Raw genomic sequence first — 20640 nt, 5'->3', positions numbered from 1 at the left:
AGATAATACTTACTTGTAACTGCTACATGTCGATTTGATTTTCCTTCATCTATAGTATCCATAACTTCTTCTGGACTACATACAAAACGCTCTGTGCAACCCTTTGGAAAACAAAAGGGGAGGGGGAAGAGGGGTTGTAAAATAACACCACACCAACAATCCAAAAGTAAATGATGTACACTACGAGTGCAAGATGGAGACGTATCAAACTGATGCTCACCTTTACATAGGGAACTCTATTTTTGTCCTCATGAACAGAAAGATTGGTCTTTGAAACTGGAAGAGAAAAAGTTGCAATGCTAAGGTACATATGATTTAATTGCAAAATGAATGAATGCACTGTGTACAATGCATGGACGAGTCATAAATGTTACCTCTCAGCAACACTTCATAAAAACTTAATATACAAGAAACCACTACTATTGCAGTTTTAGTAATATTATAAGGATAAGCTCCATGCTTTTGTGTTTTGATGTACCCTTACCATGTATAGGCTATTAGCATAACACATACTTAAGTATCATAAGGGTTTGGTTTTTTTCTTTAATAGCTCTCTCCAAAACAATTTACTTTCTATGTTCAATACAAATAAAAGGCTTACCATCCAAAAGGTCCCTTATTTTATCCAAGTATATTTCAAAATATGACACCTAGAAGTAGGAAGAGGAAAAAGAGATACATCACCAGAAAGCAAAAATGCTTTGCTTTTTGATCACAAGGATCCAGTACGATTACTATGACCTCCCACATAACACCACATCCAGCTCGAGTTCTTACGGCTGAACTAAATAAACCTTAAAGAAAAAACACATTTGATCAAAAGCTTCAAACACTATCAGCACTGCCACAGGTTATCAAGACAGCTACCATCAACGTTCAATGGAAACAAAATTAAACTGTTAACATAATTCTTCTCTAAGGAGAACTAATTACTTCAGAAACAACTCAGGTTATCATGTTTCCAAATTACAGGCATTTGAAACAGATACAGAATATCCATGTACCCACAAATTACCTTCCAGTTTTAATACAGAGTAAATAAGTAAAAATGAAGTTTACCTTAATATGAAACTCAAGATTCTCATCCATGGAGTAAATATAATTAAAAATATCTTGCACTATTCTTGGAATAATGCCCATTCCATCTGGGTCGTGAAGCTTCCCCTTATTAGAAAAAGATAGAATAAAATTAAACATTCATACTGAATGCAACATTACAAACAGAATACAAAGGCAAGGCAACTGGTTCCAGTTAACACATTAAAGTGCTGGTGGATATGATGCACTTATTCTGTCTATAAAGGACAGTCTTGACCATCCATTTAGCCCCAGCATTTGCCAGAAGTGTAAAGAACAGCCTCAGAACACTGCCAGACTACTACAAGTGAAAATATGTTACTAACATCATTCTTGCATTTCTCATCCTGCTACTGAGGGCTGAAAAAAATACACTAATTGCCATTCTCGGTCCTAAAAACAATAATGGAGTATAAAAATGTAATGGAAAGGGAAAGAAAATTAAAATTGCGAGAAGAAAACAAGCAGACATCTTATTTCTAGAAAGGTAAGACTTTGCAATGCAGAGATGTGACAGAGACATTAAGAGAAAATTGTTTTAGTATTTCTTACTTCCATAGTGTGTGTCTTTCCAGATGACGTCTGCCCATAAGCAAAGATTGTTCCATTGTATCCCTCGAGTACATCTAAAGGGAAGGAGTATTTTCATTAGCATTCATTTCCTTCGTCTAAAGATAAGCCAAATTAAATAGAGTGCATGAAGGCAGTTCCTATAATGTCCAGCAAGTTAAATCACTCAATGTTTGGGAACCCTGTGCTAGAGTTTGGGGGAGGGAACGTGCTTATCTCTACCCCTTTTAATGAATTATGCCATCATTAACTGTCTTAGAAGTTTCCTGTATTAGAAGCACCTGTTTCTTCAACCAGAAAAATCAGGAATTCACAGTCAGGGACAAAAAGGAAATTGATACAATTGCCAGGCTGAACAGATAGTCTTTGATATCTTGGAAGAAGAAACCATGAGAATGCCATTGTATTTTCAACCCTCAGGAAAGTTTAATTGTCCAGTTGTGATGAAAATGAGCTATGCCCTAAGTGTCAAGCATCTTATTCTTAGGCTTCTCTTCCAAATGATGAATGAACTGAGCCAAAGTTTTAGATTGAGAGGTGATGGGCTGGTGGGTTGGCTTGTTCATGAGGCAGTTACTGTAGAATCACATCTTGCAAGTAAACTTTTATTTTCCAAAAACAGGTATAAGATACTCCCAATGGGAAGGTCTTTGCCATTCCATCAGACCTGTAAATCGATTTGTCCCACCACCAGAGTTCATTTGCCACTTGATGTACCAAAGCCTAGAAATGCCACAGGGAACAGAGTTTTACAATGAGAAAAGGGGCAGCATTACAGTTCTTAGTTCAATTCCAGTTTTTAAAGAGCAGACTTTTTATCTAATCCTTATTACCAATAACTCATTAAAGGGTTCAATACTTGCAGCAGCATGAATTTTCCATAGCAATCCACTCTTCTAATGATCAAAACCCTCCTACATTTACCACATATTCTCCTGTCACTAGCAGTTGATATTTCAGGGGTTTCTGACAAGACTTTGTAAAGCCATTTTGAAAGTTGTGTCAATTATTAATGATGTCCTCAGGAAATGAATCAATTTTACGTGCAAGAAACTAGCTAGTTGCTTACTACAGGAACTTATTGTGGAGTATCCTTTGTGATAAGACTTGATTTTCTAAAGGTAATAGGCCAATTCCGACAATTCAGTTTTGGAGAAACTGTACACCCTGACATGCACAGTGAAAACTCATATTTCACAAGTTTCATTTCCACTTATATTCCTGCAAACAATCCTATGTAGGATGTTTTTCACCAACAAATTTTTTGGGGGACAGATGGACAACATGCCTCAAACCTATTAATAAGCGTTATTTTGATTAATTTCAGACAAATTGTTCTAAACAATTATTGCACAGAACTGTAAAAAAAAAACCCAACCCAAAACATAGCAGGTAAACATTATCAAGTGTTGCAATCGACTGAAACAGTAGGTTAAGTATTGACAGGATTTATTAGCTCAACTACAGGATAATTTTATACTGCTACAATCCATGTTGGCACTTATTAAACACGCAGAAGATAAAAGGCAGCAATAGAAGTATCAGTTTTCAACACTGAAACCCATACAAACATGAGACATTTTCTTATGGTAAAGCTGCTCTTCCACCTCACCTTTGACAATCTTTTTAGCACAGTCATTGTATACTTGTTCCTGTGATGTGTTTGACTGGAATACACGGTCAAATATATATGGCTTGGACTGCAAAAAAAATGAAAAGAGATAGAAGAGTCATTAAAATGCTGTAAGTGGAACTGGAAGGTGTTTGTTCATATAGTTTAGAAACATCCTATACTGTCTCAGCCCAATCTTCTATTTTAAGCACATGAAGACTGTAACAAGGAAATCAGCTTATACAGTGTTGCCTAAATCTTCATGCGCTTGCTTACAAGTAAGGCCTTGAATTAAATACATTTGGTTTCAAAGTGCTACCTAAATAGTTCTCCAAAACTACTCTGCCACATGACCTCAAGATACTTGATTTACAAGGTTAGCCAATGCCTGGTCTGTACATCCAAGAACCCCTTATTCTCTTCTACTCTGGTGGCAGGTTTATTATGGTAAACCCAAACTATTAAAAACAGCTTATACCCCATGACACAGAGCATCTATCTTGGTAATATTTGTTAAAAAAACTCACCAAAAAGAAACATTTAGCACAAGAACTATTTTGCTATACACTACATCCTTAAAATAAAGCTCCCCAAACAGAAGAGAAGTCCATGTTGGAGGAAGGGAACCTTTCACAAAGACTCCTTTTGGAAAAGGCTATGTAGTCAGGAAGCTCTGACAGAATTTTGAGAGGAATGTTGGATATTGCTTTTTTTAAAAAAAAGAGATTTTCATAACAGTTCTAAGGAGCTGACAGTCCATTAGGATATGAACTATTATGCTCTTAAAAAGACTATTATATCTTACAAAGTTCAATTTTTTGTAGCACTTTCAGAGCTTGACTTTGTAGGTAGACAAGCAGACGGGCAAAGTTTACAAAGGACCTAGGTCAGTTACCATTGTTAAACTCCCTCCAACAGTGAAGCGTTCCATTTTGCCTAAATTTAATTCATTATCATCCTCCCCCAAGGATATTCTGGAATTGACTCTCTGGCAAAGGAACAAGTATATTTTCCATCTTTCATCCGCCCACCACATTTCCCTTCCCCAGCCTGACCTTCCATTTGTCTTTAATAACGTCTAGCACCACACCAAACAAAGCTTTTTTAAATTCAACACATATTTATCTGTGCAGAGGCCTTGAATTCGGATGGAGGAGCTCCCTCTTGGAAAATAACAATTAAGTGTTCACTGTATAAATAAGTTCAAGAAACCACAAGACTCAGCAAGCAGAAACTATCCCTAAGGTGCTGAAGTTTGTCAGAACACTTGTTTCACAGCAGGGAAAGCACAAACCTCCTCGATTACTCATTTCAGCTTCAAATACATCTCAAATCTCTCTGTTCTACAGGTAGAATTGAGGCCATCACATACACCAGGAGACAAACAACTAACAATTTCTAGTGACCCTGAGGTAAGAAAATGAGGACTGAGAACACATTACACAAAAAGGAAGTCACTGTAGAAAGGATGACACCAGCTACACATTTTCTTTCTCATTAGAAGCTGTAGCTTCAAAAACCTCCAATTTCACAGATATCAATCAGCTACATCACAAAACATTAATCAGATCTGTTTCATGCTCAAGTGGGCATATTTATATGCACTGAAATAATTCCATTTTGGAGCATCATATTTAGCATTGCACATTGGAAAAATATAGTGAGAAAAGTGATAGTGTCCAATGTAACTATAAACAATCCACATAGCATTAGAAATTTGTGTGTTTGTGCTTGTCAGATTTAAATCCTCCTTCAAAATATTGCTCCAGAAAGTATATAGATGAAAATTATTTCAATTGCATTGATTTCAGAAGAATTAAGGAAAGTTCCTGGATACAATCTCTCACAGTCTATGGAGCAACTGTTAACAACACCCACTATTTCTCATAGATCCTAACATATCTGATCTTTGCTGTTGCCAGCAAAGCATGACAACAATGGGAATGGAAAAGTACATTAAAATGTAAACATTACTTTGCATAGTATGTGTTTGAATGTATAGACATAATTGTGTATTTATATATTACTACAGAATATTTCTGATGCCAAAGAGCAGGAAGAAGGAACTGTAGGCATAACCTGCACTAATCTGCAACCATCCTGCAATCTACAGGTATTTGCAGCAGGTTCTAAAAAAAGCTTCCCTTCTCTACATTTTTAAACAACATTTAGAGGGGTTTGTTTTGCTTTTAATTCTTCTGCCAATCAAAGGTTGACTGAATTGAACTATTCTTTTTCTGTGTTAAAGAAAAATGTTACTAATTTGAGAGCAATCTGCAGACACAGAATACTTTTAGACTATCTACTCTCCAATTGCCACTAAAATGCTTTCATAAGAGAACAGAGTCCAATTACAGTACCTCATACAATCACAGTCTCTTTTGTTTTACAGAATGTAAATATAAAGAATAGCACATATGATGAATGCCATGGACTAGTAAGTACAGGAAATCAAGCTGCAAGAACTTTGCTCAGGCAGTAATGCCTTTAATTGATCTAGTTTATTTATACAGTGAAAGCTGTTAGGCACATGGCAAACTCCAATTTCCCTCAAGTTAACAACTGCTACAAAAATAGCCACAAAATTTAATAATTCTGGCCAAAAGCATCCTCACGAGGAGTACTGTTTTCACTTGTCACTTCTCCATCCCTTGCAGGTGGAAAGTGTATGTTTATGTGCCCTCAGTATTACAGGTTCCTATATGAAGCCACAATACAATCTCAAAGCACTCAAAAATGCCATTACATATTTCCCTCCCAGGTCACAGTACTTTTATCACACCTATGAAAATCCATACTAGAGACGTCTCTGTTCCATCATCACCGAATCAGTATCTAACCAAGTAGGTTTAGACAAGCAGGTTCCAGGATGATTATGTTCTAAGAATACAAATTACACTCACTCAGCATGATTTCACATCTTTGACATCTGCAATGCTATGTCTTATCACTTCTCTTTACAGTCTACTTTCTGCTGTAAACAAAGCCAAAACAGTATTACACAGATTACCATGCCCTAGAAAGCCTCCTCATTACCTTTAAGAGATTAATCAAGAAAGATTAAAGTGCCAGATACTTTTTCTATACCAGATGCCTTTTCTTCCCCAAACAGTAAACAATCAAATCTAATGATGACCTGAAGACACAAAAGGTCCAAGCAACATTACCACATGGAGTCCTCAACAGGCACAGTAGCAGTGTCACTACCATGGTATGAGGCTGCTTTGACATACTCCAGAATTTTTCAGCAGGTGTTGCTGAATTTAACCAGTTACCAATTTAACACATATGACCTATAAGCAACACATAAAATACCAAGCAAACAAGCAGAGCTTCTGACTTCCTCTCTGCAAATAAGTTAGCTCCTTGCCTAGCATTTCTTCTGTCAATAGTCAACCACAAGACAACTTCAGCTCCTACAGCTGCCTGTACTGAAGGGGTGTGGTCTCACAGCAAAACCTTTGCAAGTGTTCTAACAGCCCTCAAAAAAGTACATTTGGCAACAGGATTTAGCAGGAGTTAAACTGAATCTTAATAAAGGGCTTATGCAGAAGTACACAGTTCCACAATTATCTTGAAGACTAGTTACCCATTATACTCATAAAAAGACGCTTAACCCACCTAAATTATACAAAATTTGAAGCATGCATGAGTTTCTTTGGAAAAGTTTTTAAGTCAATACCTTCAATGAGCACCATGGAAAAATCTGCAATCACAACTACACTGAAATCTTACCTCAAAAGTCAGAGAAATAAATACTTAAACTTATCTCCATAGAAGAAATTGTAAAAAACCTTCATATTGCTATTGCAACTTTCCATAAACTACAGAACTGGTTATTCCTAAGAATACCTGAGTTCACCTTGGCTTCAGATATTAATGCATAAAAATTAAGTCAGCAGTGAAAATTTACTTGAAAAAAATCAGTAGCATATTTTTTTACCACAATATATCTGCAGCTCTTCACTGCATTTTGCTGGAATGGACAGTCAAACCCATGTCAGCTTATTCTCAGTAAAAGGCTGAAGTAGCACATAATGGGCCTACTTTCCCTTTAAGTTCTGTATCTTTATCAAAGAATGTTCTCCCTGTCAGCGCAAAATATGTTAAAAGAATAATCCCACATGGAATAATTTCTGGAAAGTATGATCCCAAATACCTGACTCAGTTCTTCCTGTTACTAAGCTAAGGTATTGCTGCTTTGACATACCTGAGTCCGACACCGCAAATGAGGGAAAAGGCACAGTTACAAATTAGTGTTTTATTTTTAGGATAAGGAAAGAGGATTTTCTTCTTGTCCTAGCTCCATGCACACAAAAGTGCAGCTGATAAAGAAGAGGTAGTGGATCTCAGCTCTCTTTGTCCTATTTTCCTTATTTCTGTGCAAATACTGCAACTCAAATATCAACTTTTACAGCAGTTATTTACTGTTACAGAATTACTAAAATGTGATTTTATTTAAAATATTGTGACTAGAAACTCAATTTCCAGCATCAATATAGGGAATAATTTTGGAACAAGAGTTTCAGCCAAACTTTGCCTTAGTAAAAAGTTTTTTCTAAAGAGAAAAGCAAGCACTCCTGGCATAAAAATGGTCATTGAATTTCAGAACAATGAAAAAAACCAAACCAAAAAACAAACAAGTATGAGTGAGGTGTTTCTAAGCAAGTGGCACAGCAGCCAGGGAGAAGAGCTCTCCCTTTACAGATTAATGTAACATCAAATATTTGCTTTCTCTTAAATCATCATACCAGTATCATCTGAAAAGCATCTTTGTTATTCACCACTTAACGGAATAAAGTTAGAAAAAAATTAGATAATAACTCTAGAAGAACAGTATTATTTCAGCTACAGACTGCAATTTCTCCTTCATGATTAAGGTTGCACTGTAGACATGAAGAACATTTATCTATGTGTCTCTAACAAAACAGTGCTTTCCTTCATGTCAGCAAATAATAGTAACTAAAAAGTTGCTTTAAGAAGGTATCTTGCTTCTTTCATTTATACAGTCCAGCACAGCCTTCAGCAACACATAGTTTACTTTTCCCTTTTGAAAAATCTGCTCCCAAAAGCTGCAGTAGTAGCAAGTGATCTTCATTACCTGCTTCTAACATAACTTAAACCTGGCCTTGCTCTCATTTATGATCCAACACTAGTTTTAAAGACCATGAAAAAGAAATCTAAATGTCTCAAGCTCTTTCCAGGATCACAGGGGTTACATTTTACATTAAAAAAAAAAAATCAGCGCTCTAAATAAATATGAAAATACAGACAGGTAGCCACGATTCTTTCTTAAAAGTCATAGAAATAAGTAATATACTGTGATCACTACTAAACACATTTGGACAACAGAGGCATACTGCCCATTTTTGTGAACGCCCATAGCACCTCGCCACTTCAGCCACTGCATAGTACTGGTTTTGGTTTAGACTTCAGTCAGAAATCCCTGAGGATTCAGTAGTCTACCTTTGGGGCAGTTTTAAGATGAGGAAGACTAGGTATAGATGTTTTTAAAGATTTATAGAGGTGCTATGCAAAACTATAAAGCTACTCAGTTGCAAGTAGTTTTATATTTGAAAAAATAAAGTACATAATCCTATATCAGATTGCTATTCTTCTCTGTTACATCTTACTCAAAAGCCTGAAACCCATGAGCAAATTGCTATCAATTTTTATATAGAGGTACATTTCTAATGTTTAACATCAAAGTCATATACTCATTATGAGTCACCCTACTATCTCTTTTAACAAAATCCTTATATTTCATTAACAGGAAGAGACACCAGGAAAAAGTATTTAATAGACTTTTCCATTAATATGGAAAAAAACCACCTTGAATTAATAATTTAAAAGTTCTTTACTGGTGAAAAAAGTTTCATCCTATGGAAAAACAATACTTTGTTTCAGAGTCTGCTCTTTAAAACAGACCAACACCATATGTCCCCTCAAATTGCTGTTACACACTAGTTACAATTAAACAAGTATTTTATCTAACACAAATCAAAATGACTCACTTGTCCAGAAAGATAACAATGACACTAATTACATAGAAGCTAGGAATAGAAGGGAGGATAGCTAGCTCAGAGATGACAGAAAGGAGGAGGGTTTGGTTATAGTCACTGATTTTCCTCCACACCCTCCTCCAGAGGAATCAAATCTGCAGTCTGGGATAAGCCCTGCTTCCGCTGCCTCCCAGTTTTCACCTCCCATCTACCATTACAGGCAACTCCCAAGTATTATTAAAGCAGCCTTCACTGTTCCAGACTCAGACAACACAGAAGGCGCAAGTCCTCCAGGAAGCTGAGGAAAGCAGCCATAAAAAAAACAGAAGTGACTTAATTACTGTTCAACAGGCAGCCAATAAGGGCAGAAATGAAACAGCTGAAGTAACCAAACAAAGCTTATCAGGGAACGTTTTTAGAAACTGTTTCATGAGGACTGTTTCTGTTACTATCCTCCCTTGGGCAATTCTGCAACACAGAAACACAAGCCTGGCTGGCTACAGGCTCAGGTTAGAAGGTCCCTAAATTTGTAAAAAGTTAGCTTGCTAAAAAAAACCCAAACCAAACAAACCCAAGTTAAAGTAACTGTCTCAACAGTTTTGGAGAATTAAGTCATGATTCTGAGAACATTGACCTTATCCTATAACCACCACTATAAAAACAAAATCACAGATTATCAATATGTCATTAAGATTTTGTGAAACAGGACACAAATACTGTCACTGCTACCCAACCTAATAACTTCGGGGCATTTTTTCCCCTAAGTCAGACAGAGCACGTACTGAACCCAGGACCACTGGGGAATCTTTTGCTGTGATTTTTACCAACGCAGAAATCACCAAAGTAGAGCTGGCAACAATAAACATTAACCCTGAGCAGAAAGCCCCATGTGATCCCTCAGCAGCACACCATCAGACTGTTCTACTCAGACATAGTACCACCTCGGCACAATTTACATTTCAGATAACTTTAAAGTGTACTTAAAGAGTATTTTAAAAATATAAGCTTTTATTCATACTAGGACTAATGAAAGAAAATGTGGAAAATTTATTTTTTAAGTTAGAAAACATCAAGGTTTCTAAACTAAACCATGGGTTTTAAACAGATTATGCAGTGTCACAATGAATGGGCATTCACTGATAGAATGAGAACATTTGTTCTAGTTAAATTTTCCATTTTCCAGGATTCGTTCCTTACTCTGAGTTCACCTGTACAACCTCAGGAAGAAGAGATATACTCCAAGATAGTAACTTGCCAGCTGAAATAAGCCCAAATTACCTCATTTCAAAAGCATGCTATCGTTCTTGTTGCTCCAGACTCAAGGAATTCCATATTTTATTGAATTTATCTGAATATTAACAGACTAAAGCGCTAGTATTTACTGACTCATTAAAAAAAAATATTTTATTAGATCACCTCCTGTAATTTCAGATAGTTTACAAAAAAGTTATTATTGACAGCCTCAAAAAACCAGAAAAAACACCAAAATTTGAAGAGAGATAACTGGCATTTAAATTACTTTCAGCAATGCAGAACCAGCACTGTCTCTCTCAAGAAAAAATATTTACATGAAAACAAAAAAGCTAACAAAAATAAAACAAGCATTAGGAGTAATGTGTGTTTATACAACACCAACCAAACGAGACAATAAACTACTGTACTTTATTTTTATATTCCAGTTCCACTTCGTAGCTAAATATGACCCAGTGAACAAAAAGCAGAGGATTATCTTTTTCCCTGCAATATCCAGATTGTTTTATAACAGGTCTCGTACCTTGCAAGGAGACTTCAGTTAAAACACATTTACAACCCTGCAGTAAGGCAAATAGTCTGTTTATTCTGATTTAACAACAAGAACAAGAAGTTGTTAGCTGACGGCTGATGTACAGATCGCAAGCACGAATGCGCTGGAGCCTGCACGGTTGTGCTGCATTTCTTCCCCAAAACTCTCCGCAGACCATTACCCGTCGGCAGCTCCCACGCGTGCGTTTGGAGCGGGATTTAGCGGTCACATATCCCCGGACAGCCCGGCTGGCGGACTCACTGCGGGACCCGCCTTCACTCCGCACCTCGTCCCTCGGCGTCTCGCCGGAGCCTTTGTCAAAGGTCTCCCGACCCGCCCCCCCTCCGTGTCCCGGCAGCCCCACGGCCCTCAGCCCGCGCCGCGCCTCGCCCGGCCGTGCCCACATCCCGACCAGCCCATCCCGCCCGCAGCTCTGCCTGCCCTCCTCCCCTTCCCCCACAGACCCCGAAAAGCCCGTCCCGCTTTCCGAGGCGTCCCCGCCCGGGGGCCCTCCCGCCTCGCACCGCGCCCATCCCCGCGGCGTCTGACCCCGCCGACCCCTGACACCCCCTCCCTCTCTCCCTCCCTCTCTCGCCCCCGGCGCCTCCCGCCGCTCCAATCCGGGCCGGCCCTCACCGCAATGACGACAGTATCCTCGCCCTGGAACTTGGCGATGTACTTGTCGCCGCGGGCCACTTCGGACTCGTTGAGGGGCCTGAAGCGACACATCACTTTGATGTTACACTCCGCCGGGTCCGCCATCTTAGGCCGCCGCCGCCTCCGGGGCGCTCAGCTCCGCCGCCGCCCGCTGCTTGCAGCCGCACCGCCGCGCCGGGGGGGTCTCGCAAGCCGCCGTGGCCGGGAAACCCGCGCCCGCCCCGGCAGGAGGGAAAAGGGAAGGGCTCCTTCCTGGCCGCCGCCGCCGCCTCCCGCGCTCACTTCCTCCCCAACATGGCCCCGGCCATGGCGGTACGGCCGCGGTTCCCGCCCCGCCCCGCCGGGGGTGTGTGTGTCAAGGTGACGTCACCCTCCGCAGCGCCCGCCCCGCCTTGTGCGCAGGCGCGGCGCTGCCCCCGGGCTGGCGGGGGCGCTGCCCACGGGGCCGCCGGGGGCGGGAGACAGGGGCGGGGTTCCCTCAGGCAGGCGGGGCTGCGGGCGCGGCCTCTTTCCGTGTGCGGCTGCAGCTGGTATCGTAGAACCGTGGAATTATAGCATTATAGAACCATAGAATTAGAGAATCACAGAATTGTAGAACCATCAAGGTTGGAAGAGACCTTTAAGATCGTCCAGTCCAGCCGTCCCCCCACTAACGACTAACCACTGAACCGCATCACCCGGCGCCAGATCCAGACGCCTCTTAAACACCTCCAGGCATGTGATTGCACCACTTCCCTGGGCAACCTGGCGCCGCACCGGTTCCCTCCACATAGAGCAGCCACACAGAATTACTGAATCACAAAATCAACTAGGTTGGAAAAGACCTCTGAGATTACTGAGTACAAGCTCCGACCAACCACACCACCATGCCAACTATGTCACCATGTCATGGCAGGAAGAGCCATGTCTGGTCTTTGGAGAGATATTGCAACATGGCTCTGCCACCAGCAGAACTCTGAGCAGGGCAGTGCTGGGGAGAGCCAAGCTCTGTATGAGTGACAGAAAACCGAGAGGGTGAGTGTGAAGTAAAGGCTTCAAGTGGGCAGTTGAGATAGAAACCTATGATATTTGGAGATTTTTTTTGTTTTCGTTTCTTTTCCCGGCTCAGAAAAGGAAAAAATCCACATCTGTGAGGTGTTCAGAGACGTCAGGGAGCTGCCAGTGTCTGCTAAAGTTCCTGTGATCCTCATTGCCTGCATGTCTCTTGGAGCTGGAAGCCGACGAGTGGGATCAGAGCACATGGCAGCCCACGGCTGTTGGTGTCATCCCCAGGGATGGAGTCTCTCACAACCTCTACATCCCAATTTACAAAAACAAAGTCTGCACAGTAGTTTTTTCAGGCTTAGTTTATTACAAGTTTTACTAATTTATTATAGTGGATCTAATTTTAATCAGTCAAAACTTACTGACTGCGTCTAGACAAAAATCATCAGGTGAACCATTCTCATAGAGATTTCCAAGAGTCTCATGACTTTATAACTGTGCCTCTTACATCCGGGCATGAACTTTCAGACTGGAACAAAGTACAGACTCGCAGCTTGGCTAAAGTCAGTCAGTTTCCTAACAGAAATCATGACTTGTACTGGAAATTTTTCAAATAGCCTTGAAGATAATTAAAAAAAAAAAAATAGAAAAAAAATTGAGAAGCCTTTCTCTTAAATTAGTAAATTTTAGTAGGGCAGAATGACTCAAAATAGCAGTGTCCTTCCCTTAAATTCTTCTTTTTTCATTAAGAAAAGGGGGAAATATTATGAATTTTAACAGGGACCATCCCCCATTTTCAAGACTTCTCAGTTCAGGGATTTCAATGCTGTGTTTTCACTTAGGATAGATGTGCAAGGCAAACACAGCTTCAAAACTGTTCCACATGACAAAAGAATTACCTAATAATCTAGTTTCATCTATAGGTTCTTTTCACACAGTAATACGAAAAATATTTCTATGCCTAGTTATTCTTATGAGGTAATCTAAGTCTTCTAAATTGAGGTCATGTTGTAACAAGTTTATTTTTCCGCTGTGATTAAAAATGCTGCAGGACTGTGCTGTCTTATGCAGGGCACCAACAATTACACATCCCTACCTACCAGCAAATGTGGAAATAGTTGTCTGGAAAAGCCAAGATATAGGCTCAGTCTGTAGAAGGTGCAGTGCTGCTCCACATCATCTAGCATATGAGGTATATATAGATATATATCTACAGTTCTGTTTGTCTGTGTTTTCAATAAAATGTTTTAAACATAATTGTGTCAGAAAGCCTATTTCTGTTGATTGCTATTTTAACATTTTGTTACGGAAGAAACCTCATAATGACATGATTCTCAAGAAAACAGATGATTGGGCTTGCTTACCTTTTCAATTTTACATAGCAGACACAAAGACAAGGCGACACATGCATAGGAAATTACTCATTGTAACTCTGTTGAAACAGAAAATGTCAGCATGTGAACCCTGTAGAAAGGACTGCCCACTGTGAAGCTGTTGGGTCTGTGCAAGCTTCTGGGAGAACTGGCTGATGGTGTCCCATCCTGGCTGTGGGAGCCTTTGCTGAATGACATCTGCTGAACTGCATCCTCTCACATCCCTTTCAGGGACTCTGTCATGAAGTTTCTCCTCTCTGATCTGCTGTTCAAAATAGCAACCGTTCCTTGACATGACCTACTTAAGGTCTGACACAACGAAGCAGTGTGCTCAAAGAGGGCAGTGTGTTATCTCCGCTGGCGCCAAGATGTGTCAAAACAGCAGTCTTGAGGATTTGTGTTTAAAGATGCGGTCTCGTGAGACCAGGGCAGAGACCAAACATCCTGGTGAATTTCCCATTTTGTCATAATTACAGAATGTTCTTTCTTTGCTAATTGGGAATATATTTGCTGTCTTCTATGTTGTTATGTAATGTCTGCAACATACATTTTTTGACACTTAGGATAAAAGACTCTGTTTAAAAGTAATATATTGTAATGAGAAAAAATGGTGTCTCAGTTATCATAAAAAGTGAATCCTTCTGTTTGATGCTTAAGCCTAGTATGTTCATGTAAATCGAATACGTTTTCTTTATCCAACAAATAAGTTTGGTAAAGTTCCTCAGTAAGGACCAGCGTATTTTTTAAAGTAATTTATGTAAGGAATTTGTGTTTGTTAGTTCACTAACCATGTTTCTTTCCCTTTATGATCTGTGCAATAAACCCCTATAAATTCTTTTATGATTTACAGCTCCTTTAGATCTCCAGTCTTTCCCAGGAATAAAAGCATGTTAAGCAAAAGGAATTGGCAAACCTGAGCCTTACAGGGAAGCTATATCTGGATAATGATGTAATTAACCATCAAAATTGCTCCAGCAGAGCAAAAGTGATCTTGATTTGGTTGTAAAAGAACATTAGATATTTGAATAAATCTTTAAACCAGGTGTTTGTGGAGAAGTGAATTAAAACTGCTTCCTCCTGCCCTTTAAAGAATTAAATTCTGAGATTCATCAGTTGACAGCACTTGTTGACATTCAGTGTGCCTAAGGCAAACACAAGTGCTCTTCTCATTTTAATTTGCAATGTGCTGGGAAAATATAGCACATGACTTCTGAGAATTTAAGGTGCATTCCAGGTCAATTTTATTCCAAATTTGCAAGTCAATTTGTAGGACAAAAGAGTGATTAATCTGTCAGATATATGTACCTCAAACAAAGTTCTTTATGGCTTGTAACACACTCTGTAAATAAAGGCTATTAAGATGACTTATGAAGTCCAGAAACATTACTTGACACTGTAGAAGTGTAATTAAAATTAACAAAATTGTGTGGTTCAAACAGCTTATACAATTATATTTTAAATAATATAAATACCTTTTAAGTCTCTACCAACAGACTGTGTCTAGTCAACTCAGCTTGAGGAACTCAATAACTGATTGAAGGTTGGTGGATGGACCTCAGTGCCCTAAGATACCGTTGGAGTCCAACTAGATTATTTGAAGCTCTCATCCAGTTACAAAATTCAAAAGTTTCTTTTCATTGCAGGAAAAAATGTGATGTGGAATGTATCTCTTGTCTCAATCAAGTTTAGGATTTTATATGAACTAGAGAGATGAAATGTATGCTAAGGATATTTCTGCTTCTGTTTCTGATACATATTAACTTCTTGGCAAAAATAGAAGTAATTCCAAAGATCAGTTTTGTTTTATTTTTTAACTGGAAATGCATAAAACCTGAAAACCTTCTAGTTTGTTCCCAATCACCAAGATCATATTTAATTATTTCCGATAGTGATAGACTAATTAAAAGCAAAAGCAAGCTCTGGGAATAATGTCACATTTTAGATGTTTATTTCAGCTAATTTGTGCAAATTCATGCAAAAAAATTTGTCTGCTCACTACCTAAAGCATCCAATTCTCTTTGAAGAAGGAATACACTTTTGGACCTTGTTTATGTTTTTAACCATTAAAATCATCCAGCATACATTGTTTGAAACATCCTATCGTAAATCTCTATTCTCAGTTGCTTTTCATCATTTATAACCCTTATTAAACTTGCCACTGGATTGTATCTTAGTTTCTATGTCTAGACAATGGATTTTTAGCAGGCTTTCCTTTTGCAGTCAATCTGTTTGATGTGGGAGCCAGAGCTGAAGGCAAGACGTGTGACTGTCTTCAATTCAAGAAGGTGCTTTATTCACAGAAGGAAACAAGAAAAGTAGTCAGGAAAGAAGCGACAAATTGGAAGAGATAATTTTGGGAACATAGTAGAACCAGGCAGAAAAGGCTGTGATTTCTGCAGGAGCTCTTTCAGAATCAAGAATCGGAACTAAGATCCCTCACTTCTTAATGTCAGAAAACAAATGTGGAACAAGCAGGTGAGGGACACCACTCTATAGCTACCACTCTACTCTGGTTCAACAGAGCTGCCATCTTGCCTTTCTTGTTTATTAATTCTTGCAGCTACCTAGCCAAGCTTGTCACACTTTTATCAACCAGTGAAAATTAAAGACAGAATCAGTTTAAGATGGGGTTGCCTCCCATTATTGTTCTGAAAAATTACTCTTGGCTATATCTTTTTGTCCAGTTCATGCATCAAAAATCATTGGAGGTTTTGACTGTTGAAGTAAACTGTGTTTTTCACAGTCACTATACACACACACACACAAAGTGATTATAAATTTCATATTTATTTTTTAGGTGTCATTCTCTTTAGAAAGGTGACTATACACAGCTTTTTACTCAACAAATTTGACGTATGCTTATACTCAAATTCATGTCTGAAATCTGTTGGCAAAGTTATATTTTGTTTCTCTCTATTAGCTCTGCAGAAATAACGCTGGAGGAGAGGAATCCAACCCTTTTTCTAGTTCTTTTATCCACAGAAATTTCTCAGTTCTGATATTTATTGTTGGTGACAGTACATGAGATAGGCAGAACAGAGCTGATTTTCAGAGTTCAGTCTGAAACTGCTAGGCCGAAAGTGCTTTTTTTTTTGTATGCTGAAGAAATGCCTCTGGCAGTGGTAAATGCATCATTCATGATGGGTGAGAGGGTGGGACAACTGTGCTTCAAAATTAACCTTTCATGTGAAGTTCCTGCTCATCTCACACAGACTCACCATCCTGACTTCTAATCTTCCCATAAATGGGTAAGTGCTGCCCTAGGTGAAGGGAGTGAGGGGACGTGGGGGAGTGTGTGCATGCACAAGTATTTTCATAGTGCAATTCACGCAATTTTTTCCATCTCCTCAGTCACATTTTCACCAACTTTATTTACTGTGCTGGCCACAGGATATAGTAGAGAGATTTCACCAAATTTTCTAGTTGTTTAGTAAAAGTCTTCCTTCTGTTTTTTTTTTTTTCTTTCTAATCTGGATGTTTGCCAGGTCTTACGACATGGAGCTAGTATGTGGGAAAGCAGCAGTTCTTAGTGGTTATTCAGAAGCTTTGGTGCTAAAGTGCTGATTTAGCACATTAAGGAGTGGCTGAGTAAAGAAAAGAAAATCAGGTAAGAGATGAGACAGGTACTAATCACTTTTTGGCAACATCTAAAGAGCTTGTGTCATCCTAAGTAAACTTCCGTCTCATCCATATTTCATTCACGAAGGTGGTCACTTTTCAGCTTTTATATAGCTCTACCCTGTCTATCCAGCCCTGTAATGGTTTTTCCTGATACATTTGTTGCTTTCCCAATGTCCAGCAGGCATCTCAAGCAGTTCAAGAAAAGTATAGCTACTAATAAAACCTTTCTTGCCCCATAATATTTAATTCTTCCTTAAATGCCTTCGCAGCTTTAAAGATCATTGGTTTTGCATTCCATGATTTGTATGATTTTGCCTCTCTTTGTTTATCTGCTCTTGCCTCCACTCATGATGCCTTATCCTCTTTTCTTTGGTAGTGATGATGGGATGCAGTTTTTCTCTTTGTCGCAGAGTTGCCACAATGATTTCTATTGCATCACTCCAGTTATCAAATTCTCTAGAATTTGATTTCTCTGTCATGGTGCCTATCAAAATGGTGAATAACATGGGTAAAGACAAAGGAACAGTGAGAACAATTTATGAAACCCCATTTATTTCTTATATTTAGAAGACATGGATTAATCTTAAAATCTTAATCCTTTTGACTGTGGTACTCTAAATTTGTCTTCTTCACTAGACATCAACAACCTTGTTGTTTTCCTATGGTTTGTAGAAAATTATAGGAGATTGCCAAAATACAGAGAAAAAATAGAATAGTAGAACTGAAATTGCCTTGGTGAATCCCATGCCTCTTGAATAATTGTATTCTGATTTGTCCATATTCATCTCTTTCAGAAACCACAGTATCATCATTCCTGGCAAAGAATGCTTCCTTCCTTCATTACAGCTGTGAAGACAGAGTTTGTACTTGGATGGAAAAATAATGAAATGGGTTCTTCAGTTGGTATAGTCTCCATTTTTTGAACTCCCAAAAAGCATTAGACTTGTCACCAGCTGAAGAGGGAGGATATATAATAAATTTTTCATTAGGGTTTATGTCCTTTGAAATGGTAAACAGCACCCTTTGCAGTAACTGGAACTTACATAGCATAATGTGAGTAAAATCAGAATTTTCCATGTGCCCCTTATGCTGGCCAAGCATTTAACAGGCAGCAGGCAGGGGTGATAGAGCACTGCTTTCCTTTGAGTGTGGTTCGATGATATGGGATTAAAGATCTACCTTGAAGAGTATGTGAGGCTTAGGATATAAGAAGAGGGTTGGGAGCTGAGAGCAAGGAAGTTGAAGCACATGGTTCATTGGTTATTGCACTTTGGCAGATCAGCCCGTAAAAGGTTATTAAAGACATTGTAGATTTGAAGCCCTGTGTGTCCTTTAGTCCCTCTTACCTCATCCACCAGACCTCTACCCAGTCATGGCTCTGCAGAATAGTTACTCTGCATGTGATATTAAAATCTCATATAAATTTCTCTCTGTTAATAAAATTGGTGATCAAGTATCCAGAACAGATATAATTCTCCAAATTCTTTAAAAAATGGGAGAGGAAAAAATACTTCTTTAATCCCATCACTATTTCTGAAAATCTTTCCTCTCTAACATCATCAGCATCTCATAGGTCTCAGTGGCATAGATGGTTACCAGTCCTACTTTGCCTTGAAAAAAGTATGCATTTAATCTAGGACTTGCAAATTTAATTGTAGTAGTGTTTAATGCATGAATTGACTATGTGGAGCAGCTGTCCTTTCTGTGTAAGGATTACAGATTACACTGATTACAGACACATCAGCCTTACTTCTATTCCTTGAAGGTACAACCTGATCTACAGAAAGCAGCACTGGTCATTGTTATTTTAGATGTGTAATATTTAGCAGAACAATGTAAGGGTTAAAACACAAGTTCATGCTATTTTAATAGAAAAAATGCATTACATTCCTGTTGTATTCCCCATGGCTAGATTTCCCTGGGAAAAGGTAGACAACAATGGTACATTGTTATAAGAAACTTAAAATGTTTTAAGATGGAGGTTGATAAGTTTATGGATAGGGATCCCAAAACAAGATAAGAATGACTCTGAAGTTAGAATTAAACCTTGAGATAACTGTTCTTTTCTATCCAATTTATTGGTAGTGCTGATTCCCAAATGCATGTTGGAGAGGAGATTCTGTGTGTTTGCAATGCTTTAGCCTCCCGTTACAGGACTTCTGTTTCTTATCTCTGGGAGTCAGGGTGGTGGGCTCAGTGCTCAGTGAGAGACACTGCTGTCGCTTCTGGCGTTAGAAGCTCTTGGAACATCTTAGGATCTTTTGGTCAATTTACTTCCAATTCTTGCTGCTGTAAGGATGTTGGGAAATGACCAGTCATGCTTTATTCTTATGGTACCCCAGAGGTACATCTTTAGTCCTTTTCCTTTGTGCCTCAGGTCTGTGGGCCGTCAGGAGTGTGTAGGCTGAGGTACGGGTTTGTTCATGGAGGAGCTGCATGGCTCTTTTAAAACAAATATTTGTTGCAGTGGTTCTTGTATTGCCTGGGACATCATTCAATGACCCAAGTAGTCTTTTTACTCTGTTACTGTGTTCTAGACTGTGCTAAGACCTGAACCCAGACAACGAGAAGCAGTGCTTCCAAGCTTGTAAAGCTGCTATTTGTGCCTCTCACCTGCTTAGGGCTCTTCTTTCTTGGCCAAATTAAAGATTTCTCAAGAAATCCCTACTGAGCATTTTGTGAATGTTGAATATGTTAAAAGAGCTGTTTTTTGCACCGAGTACAAAGCACATTTTTCATTTTTCCTCTTTGCACATAGATGTGGGAAGTGGTACAGCTCTTACCCTGGGAGACAGGCATTCCCTTTTTTGTACTTCCCAGCTCAACAGCATGACTTGGTCTTTAAAAAAGACAAGTACAAGCATGCTGGTCAAATCACATTACAATTAACTAAGAAGTCCAATGTGGTATAGGTCTTTATTAAGATTACTGAAGGTTTTATGAGATATACAAGATTGCAGA

General features: G+C 39.0%; 1 protein-coding gene across 2 annotated transcripts in view; it reads right to left on the bottom strand.

Moving 5' to 3' along the window:
* KIF5B (kinesin family member 5B) overlaps window positions 1–12020 on the bottom strand; it is a 34657-nt gene extending 22637 nt beyond the window's left edge. Inside the window, exons 1-7 of one of the 2 annotated variants that reach the window (XM_017820254.1) lie at window positions 11681–12020; window positions 3260–3347; window positions 1630–1703; window positions 1060–1164; window positions 602–650; window positions 221–276; window positions 14–101 (exon numbers count right to left, since the gene is read on the bottom strand). In XM_017820254.1, coding sequence (XP_017675743.1) covers window positions 14–101; window positions 221–276; window positions 602–650; window positions 1060–1164; window positions 1630–1703; window positions 3260–3347; window positions 11681–11806 — 586 coding nt within the window. In that variant the 5' untranslated portion in view covers window positions 11807–12020. The remainder of the gene's footprint in view (window positions 1–13; window positions 102–220; window positions 277–601; window positions 651–1059; window positions 1165–1629; window positions 1704–3259; window positions 3348–11680) is intronic. The other variant, XM_017820255.1, reaches the window with a different exon arrangement.
* Window positions 12021–20640: the final 8620 nt, after the last annotated feature.

The sequence above is a fragment of the Lepidothrix coronata genome, unplaced genomic scaffold (assembly GCF_001604755.1).
Source record: "Lepidothrix coronata isolate B3197 unplaced genomic scaffold, Lepidothrix_coronata-1.0 Scaffold80, whole genome shotgun sequence".
In the NCBI taxonomy this organism is placed as follows: domain Eukaryota; kingdom Metazoa; phylum Chordata; class Aves; order Passeriformes; family Pipridae; genus Lepidothrix; species Lepidothrix coronata.
This window is presented reverse-complemented; position numbering and strand designations above follow the sequence as displayed.